This window comes from Galeopterus variegatus, unplaced genomic scaffold (assembly GCF_000696425.1).
Source record: "Galeopterus variegatus unplaced genomic scaffold, G_variegatus-3.0.2 Scaffold1044, whole genome shotgun sequence".
Classification (NCBI taxonomy): Eukaryota; Metazoa; Chordata; class Mammalia; order Dermoptera; family Cynocephalidae; genus Galeopterus; species Galeopterus variegatus.
Genome location: NW_007727155.1, coordinates 284,155 through 291,927, shown reverse-complemented (window position 1 = coordinate 291,927; position 7,773 = coordinate 284,155). Strand labels below are relative to the sequence as shown.

Sequence of the window (7,773 nt, the reverse complement as noted above, 5' to 3'; positions counted from 1 at the left end):
GGTGTTGCCCCCGCTCCTCGCTCAGCCAGTGAGCGGCCGGTCTGCACATGGGATCCGAACCCTCCGTGGGAGCGCCACCGCGCTTCCCAAGCGGCGCACTGTAGCAGTGCGCCACCGGGCCGGCCCTCAAACTTTTTTTAATGGTTTATTTTGAAAAGCATTTCAAACCTATGGAAAGGTTGCAAGGATAATACAGTGAACTCCCATAGGCCCTATCTCCCTGCCGCCCTCCTCTCTCTCTGTATACGTGTACATAAATGTTCCCCTAAATACATGTAAGTGTAAAATAATATCTATTTTTCCTTATTCCATTTGAGAGTTAGTTGCAGATACCATCACTTTTCTTGCATAAATACTAATACTTCTGGGTGTATTTTCTTTTATATTATTTTATTTTTATTTTTTTATTTTGTTTTTATGTTGTTTTTTCAGGGCATATTTTCTATGAGCCAAGGCATTTCTTCTATAACCACAGTACAATCACCAAAATCAGGAAATTTAACACGGATACAATACTATTATCTAAGCTACAGTCCTTATTCAAATTTCACTATTGTCTCAATAATGTCCTTTATAGCATTATTTTTTCTGACCCAGGATCCACTTCAGGATCACATATTGGATGTAGCTGTCACGTCTTTACCTCCTTTCATCTGGGACAGTTCCTTGGCCTGCACAGAGACATTTTGGAAGGGTTCGAGCTAGTTGTTTTGTAGACTTTCTAACTTTTTTTGACAATGACTTCCAGGAAGAAATACATTTTACATTATGACCCTGAAAACACCTGTGTGTATTTGTGTGTGTTTTAAAAATGAAAATAGGGCTTCCTAAGATAATACTTCCATCCGGGCAGTGTACTCAGGTCTGTTTTGTTAGAAAACAGATGCTGGTGTAGTTACACCACCAAGGTCAAGGGCTCGGATCCCCTTACCACCAGTCACCAAGAAAAAAACCAACAAATGCTGGTATTGACCAGGAGGTTTTAATTTGACAAACACTTCCCTAGGGTCTGCAGGGTCTAGGCATGAATTTGCTCAACTCCAGGGTATGAGCCGTGCCTTTTTATTTGCCCTAGATCCTGCTGGATGTCTGTGTTGTTTAGGATGAGAGACGTTATGCTGCAGTAACAAATTAACCCAGCAATCTCTGTGGCTTCATAGGACAAGACTGACTTTTCATCTTGCTACATGTCCAGTTTGTCAATTGGGGGTAGGACAGGGGTGGGAGTCTGTGTACCACAGCGTCTCTCAGGGACTCAGGCTAACAGTGTCCCCACGGCCCCAGTAACAATGCCAGTGGGAGAAAGAAAGACTAGATGTCCATGTGGGCTTTTCACTGCCTTGTCCAGAAGTGACACATGTCATTTCTGCCCACGTTTCATTGGCCAGAGCTTGTCCATGGCCCGGACTAACCCCGAGGGCAGGGATGTGGAAGGCAGGACGTGCACTGTTTGGTGGGCAGTACTGTTTCGATTGCCGCAAGGTGGTCGTATCAGATCTCTCTGCCATTAGTGGCGTTAACATCTATGTTACACCCTCGCCTGCCAACACAGTACTCTCAACCTTTTGCATTTTTTCCAAGCTGATAGGTGATAAACGGTGTCTCATGGTCTTCCCCTCTCTCTCTCTTAAGTGCAGCAATCCAGCTTCTATGGGTACACGGGGATGCTGCCCAAGAGGTACACGCAGGGGGTGATGACCGGGGAGAGTGAGTATCTGCAGATCCCCCAGAGAGGGAGTGCTGGGCTGGAAACTCTGGAAGCTTCTTCCTGGAAAACCCTCCCCCGCCATGTGCCCTGGACTGAGGAGGGTTCACAAACTCTGGGCATGTTGGGCTGGGGACGGTGACCACTGTCTCTCCTTGCCTGGCTGGGGGGCGGGGAGTGGGATGGACTCCCAGACAGGAGGGACATGTGTGACCACGTGTGTGTGTGTGCCATGTTTCTGGAACATGTAATCCTTGCAATGTGAGAAGCACGTGCCTTTCTGAGCATGTGACTGGAGAGCCTGATTGAGGCGTGCATTTTGTGTGTCTGCGTGCGTGTGCATTGAGGGGTGAACCCATCCATTTCCATGACGTTAAGTGCCAGACCTTCAGCAGCAAGCTTTTCTCAGAGCCCCACACCCATGAATCCCCCCTGCGCGGCACTGCCACTGGCATGTCTCAGGGGCTTCTCACACTCACCTCTCCCAAGCCCACCTCTCTACCTACCCCCTACCCAGTAAATGGGACTCCCTCACTCAAGCCAGAAATTTGCCCAATACCCCGTCCTTCTCGAAGTCACTTGGACTTGCTCTACTCCTAACCTGTCCCATTCACTCCAGCCCCTGGTCCAGGAGGCCGACTCCCTTTGGCACTGCCACCCCCTTTCTGCAGAGTGGCAGTTCCTCCAAACATTCTCGATCTTTCTTCCATGCCTGGACTGGCCAGCCAGTCAGCAGTGCCGTCAAGGCCAGAAGCTGAGCCAGGCCAGGCACCTGTATACTCTGTTCTCTGTTTCTCCCCTTTGGGGGCACTTGCAACCCTCCACCTTGTGGTGAGGTTGACCAATGCCCCTGGAGCTCCAAGACTCGTGTCTGTGGGGCCCTGGGTCCAGGAAGACAGTCAGGTGAGCAGGTCACCTCTGCTGGCCATTAGATTTTGTTGTGGGGATGAGATTGGGCTGCCAGAATGGTGCTGACCTTCTTGATTTGGGGCAGTTTATGTAGCCAGGGCCCCAGAAAGATGTGCTCAGCTCTCCACCCTAGGGATGGCCCGCAGAGGCCCAGAAAGATGTGCTCAGCTCTCCACCCTAGGGATGGCCCGCAGAGGCCATGACCTGCCCCTGCCTGACACCCAGCAATGGCTCATGGTCACAACTAGAAGAAACCTCATCCTGCCCTGGCCTCCGTGCCTGGCATAACCCCATCACCCTCCCTCCAGACCTCATGACTTTGCTCACGGGGTGCCAGTCCCCTGCCAGGAATACCTGTCACCCAGTCTTTGCATGCCTGGCTCCCGGGTCCTGCAGACCTGGGTTTAAACGTCCCCTCCCGGGAGTTCTCTGACTGTCCCCCCACCATCTGCGCTCCCGCGGAACCCTGTTGTGTTTCTTTCACCCCTTGCCTCGATCATGCACAATTGTTCGTATGCTTCTGTGACTTGTTTGTTGCCTGTCCCTGCCAAGCCCCAGGAAGGCAGGACCCGTGTGTCCCTTCTGTGTCCTCAGGGCAGGCCAGTGGCGGGCACACAGTAGGCATTCGATAAATGCTCCGTGGTGTGTATGTGTGGGCTGCAGCAGTGCCAGGGCTGGGTGTGCGCGGCCCCTGCGGGCAGCAGCTCATCGCGTGTCTGGAGCCGGCAGGGCTGGGAGGAAGGGCAGAGGCTGGGGCGAGAGACCGACTCGCGACTTGGGTGGGCCAGAGCTGGGGTGGGCGGGGCCGAGTGGAGGGTGGGGCGGGGCGGGGCAGAGCAGGGGGAGCAGGGCGGGGCTGAGGGCGGGGCCGGGCCCAGGCCCACCGCCGACCCCCCTCGCAGGCACGGCGGGGGTGATGGTCTCCCTGAGCCGCATCCTCACCAAGCTGCTGCTGCCGGACGAGCGCGCCAGCACGCTCATCTTCTTCCTGGTCTCCGTGGGTCTGGAGCTGCTCTGCTTCCTGCTGCACCTGCTGGTGCGGCGCAGCCGCTTCGTGCTCTACTACACCACGCGGCCCCGCGACAGCCGCCGGAGCTGCCTTGGCCGGGGCGCCGGCTACCGCGTGCACCACGATGTCGCCGCCGGGGACATCCACTTCGTAAGTGCGCGCCTTCCTCGGCGCCAGGTCCGGCCTTGGCCCCATCGGGGACGCCGGGCCCAAGTGCTGCCTCGGTTCCTTCTTTTGTCCCCGCCGAGAGATAAGGGCAGAGGAACCAGATCTTGCCGTGTGCGCCACCCCCTGGCTGAGCGTCCCGGCTGTGCCCCCCCACCCCACCCCACACCCCGCAGTCTCAGGCTTCAGCTTGCCTCTGTGGTCTGAGGCTCCTTCCGGAACGCTGAATCTTCCTGCATCTGAGGACCAAGGTTCTGTCCCTTTGAGGCACCACAGTCCTGCGGTCTCAGGCCCCACCAACTGTCTGGCTCTGTCCAGCTACGGCTGAGGCTCCGTCCAGCCGCTGTGTTCCACGATATGGGGTGTGCACCGTCCCACATTCTATAAAGTTTCCATTCTATGATGACAGCCTATGTCCTGTGGGCTGAGGTCTACCCGGCTGGGACAGTCCTCCTTGGGCTCAGCTCACATGCTCTCACCCTAACCTAGAGACAAGACATCCCAGGAGGGAAATCAAGGCTCACGGATACCTTGGGTTCCACCAGGGTCAGGGGAGAGGAGTCACGGGAGCGTGGCAGCGCCCCCAAAGTTCCCACAGGAGAGGACCCAGGAGCCAGCCAGGAATCGGGGTGGGCGCCCAGGCGGGAACAGAGGAAGACGGGCAGAGACGGAGGGCCAGGGCTCAGTTCTGGAGCTGACTGTGGCAGGCTCTCCCAGCACAGCACAGAGGCACCTTCCCTGTGGAGTCCCCAGCACAGAAAACCCTGCGGGTGTGTGGCTAGTACCTCAGGCTCCGCAGGCAGAGGCGGCCATCCAGGGGAGCGGGGGTGCCCTCTGGTGGTGGCAGGGCTACATAGCCCCCAGGGCCCAGGGCTGGCCACTGTGGAGGTCTAAGGACACCTGAGGATAAGGAGGTCAGAACACCTGGCCACATGGAGGAAGGCAGGGCTGGCTGAGCCATCAGTCCTGGTTCCTGAGGGTCCTCGGGCCCCTCAGTGTTCTCGCCAGCAAAATGGAATGTGGAAGGTCACAAGGCATTGATCCAGCAAGTAACCTGGGCCTGTGGCTGGGGACACTGCAGTGAGCCAGAAATGTGGTCCCCTATGGAGCCCACAGGCCCCAAGACAAGCCTATGATGGAAAAGGAAAGGTCTGGGAGAGGATGCTGTGGGCATCCTTCATGGTCAGGGAAGTTCCCCAAGGAGCAGGTACTGGGCTGAGACCTGCCCCACCTGATGGGGAGGTGCCAATACCCACAGGAAGGGTGTTGAGGACAAAAGGAAAAGCATGTGCAAAGGCTCAGAGGCTGGGAGGAGCTTGGTGCGTTTGGGGGACAGCAGGGAAGCTGCAGGTGGGTCGCCTCAAGGGGCCTCTGGGCAGTGTTGGGTAATGGGTGTCAGATGCTGTGCTTCATTTGGTCAGAAGCCAGTAGAGAATTCATGAGAGTGACGAGATGGAATTTGTCACCTCAAAAGTCTGAGAGCTTGGTAAAGTGAGGGAGGAGGTGCCTGTACACAGTAGGTACTAACTGAATGTCAGCCAGAGTGTGTCTTCTCCTCCCATGGGTTCCTCCCATCCAAACCCTGTCCCATTCCGTCCTTCCTCCAGGAACACCAAGCCCCAGCCCTGGCCAACAGCGGGTCCCTGAAGGACAGTCCAGCCCACGAAGTGACCGGCGGCAGCGGGCGGGCCTATGTGCGCTTTGACGTGCCTCCGCTGAGAGTCAAGCGGAGCTGGCCCACCTTCAGAGGTGAGCCTGGGCCCCCTGGCCCCTCTGCAAGTGTGGGTGGTGCCCAGGCTGGAGGCGCTGGCCACTGACCCCACCCTGCGCCCCCCAGCCCTGCTGATGCACCGCTACGCGGTGGCGCGGGTCATCTGGGCCGACATGCTGTCCATTGCTGTGACCTACTTCATCACGCTGTGCCTCTTCCCCGGCCTCGAGTCTGAGATCCGCCACTGCATTCTGGGCGAGTGGCTGCCCATCCTCATCATGGCTGTGTTCAACCTCTCAGACTTCGTGGGCAAGGTGGGCCCCCACTCCTGCCCATGGTGGTGGGGACAACACACGGTGGGGGTGGCACACTGCCAGGGCAGCCTCTGAGAGAACCTGGCCCATCCAGGAAGTGTCCGTGGACTAAGGATTCATGTGGGGAGGTGGCAGCCAAGTAATGTCACCATCCCAGACAGTGTCCCTTGGGGAGCGGCCCCTGCCTGATCCCACAGGGGAGCTCTGAGTGTAAGCTGCGTCCGACAGGCCCGGCTCGGCTCTCGTCCTCCTCCCCCACAGTCACTGGTTAACCAGTCTCTGGGGCAGTCCTCCAGGGGTGAGTGCAGGTTCAGGCCACTGGAAGTACCTGGCCCACAGGGGAGCTCTGAGTGTAAGCTGCGTCCGACAGGCCCGGCTCGGCTCTCGTCCTCCTACCCCACAGTCACTGGTTAACCAGTCTCTGGGGCAGTCCTCCAGGGGTGAGTGCAGGTTCAGGCCACTGGAAGTACCTGGAGAGGGAAGGAACACCCAGCAACGGCCCAAAGAAGAATCTGGGCAGCATGTGCAGGCGGGACTGGCGGTCAGGGCTGGAGTAGGATCAAAGCTGCCATTTCTGGTGCTCTGGACAGGCCTGGGATGGGCCTTGTCTTAATGGAGATCATGAGGCTCAGAGAGGGGAAGCCATTTGCCTGAGGTCACACAGCTGAAAGGTCCAAGAAACGAGTCTGTGCTCCGAGAGAGAGCGAGGCCCAATTAGCGGGTTCAGATCCTGATCCTGATCCTGCTACTTCCCAGCTGTGTGAGTTGATGCTGCTGGCCTGAGTCTTTGGGCCTCAGTGTCCTCTTTTCTCAAATAGGGTAAAGGACCCACTCACAGAGCACTTTAAGGATGGAGTGAGGGTATAGTATAGCGTTCGGATTGGCACTGACACATGGCAAGGACTGTGTATTGCTGTGAGTGGAATTTGGTGGATTTTAGAGGGCAGAGCTGGAGAAGGGCAAGGACACCAGCTGAGCTGTACAGAGCACGGAGTGTTTGGGGACAGGGGTGTAGCTGGAGGTGGGCTGGGGGAGGGGTGAGGGAGGCCAGGCAGGCAGGCACCCACATGCCTGGCTCCTGACAGATCCTGGCGGCCCTGCCCATGGACTGGCGGGGCACCCACCTGCTGGCCTGCTCCTGCCTGCGTGTGGTCTTCATCCCCCTCTTCATCCTGTGCGTCTACCCCAGCGGCACGCCCGCCCTCCGCCACCCCGCCTGGCCCTGCGTCTTCTCCCTGCTCATGGGCATCAGCAACGGCTACTTCGGCAGTGTGCCCATGATCCTGGCAGCAAGCAAAGTGAGCCCCAAGCAGCGGGAGCTGGCGGGTAAGGCCCACCCCTCCCCCCGACTGAGAAAACCAAAGCCAGACAGCAAGAAGGTGTATTTGGGTTCCAGGAGTCAAGTCAATGTCAGGGAGGTCATAGGTGTGGGGACATTTTTCAGTCACTTCATTCATTCATTCCACAATTACTTGGTGAGGTTTTCCCATGTGCCAGGCACCGTTCTAGGCACTAGGGACACAGTGGTGACAAAACAGTGCCCCACATGCTCATGGGGCTGGCAGCCTAGAAGTGGAGACAGTCAATAAACAGACACAGAACAGATGCAACATGTTGGATGGTGGTGAGTATGAAGGAGAAAAATAAAGTGGAGAAATGGGATGGGGAGTCGAGGTGGGGGAATCACAGTGTGAATGGAGCAATCTGGGGAGGCCTCACTGAGGAGGGACTTTTGAGCAAAGACCTGGGGGAAGTAGTGAGGGAACCAGCCACGTGAAGATGCGAGGGGACAGCATCAGGAGAGAGCGAGCAGCGCGTGCAAAGGCCCTGAGGCAGGAGCAGCGATGTGCTGGGCGGGGGTGGGCCGGTGAGGGCAGAGCGGGGCAGGATCCGACTGTGTTTATAAAGGACTCCTCTGGCCGCTGCTCGGCGAGGAAAGCACGGGCAGGGGTGGGGAGGT

The 7,773-nt window shown here is 57.3% G+C and overlaps 1 protein-coding gene across 2 annotated transcripts in view; it reads left to right on the top strand.

Annotated features, from left to right (window-relative positions):
• SLC29A4 (solute carrier family 29 (equilibrative nucleoside transporter), member 4) overlaps positions 1-7,423 on the top strand; it is a 21,960-nt gene extending 14,537 nt beyond the window's left edge. For both annotated transcript variants that reach the window (XM_008574416.1, XM_008574417.1), the window contains exons 6-10: positions 1,633-1,707; positions 3,517-3,773; positions 5,396-5,537; positions 5,626-5,813; positions 6,899-7,423. In XM_008574416.1, the coding sequence (XP_008572638.1) occupies positions 1,633-1,707; positions 3,517-3,773; positions 5,396-5,537; positions 5,626-5,813; positions 6,899-7,402 (1,166 nt within the window). In that variant the 3' untranslated portion in view covers positions 7,403-7,423. The remainder of the gene's footprint in view (positions 1-1,632; positions 1,708-3,516; positions 3,774-5,395; positions 5,538-5,625; positions 5,814-6,898) is intronic.
• Positions 7,424-7,773: the final 350 nt, after the last annotated feature.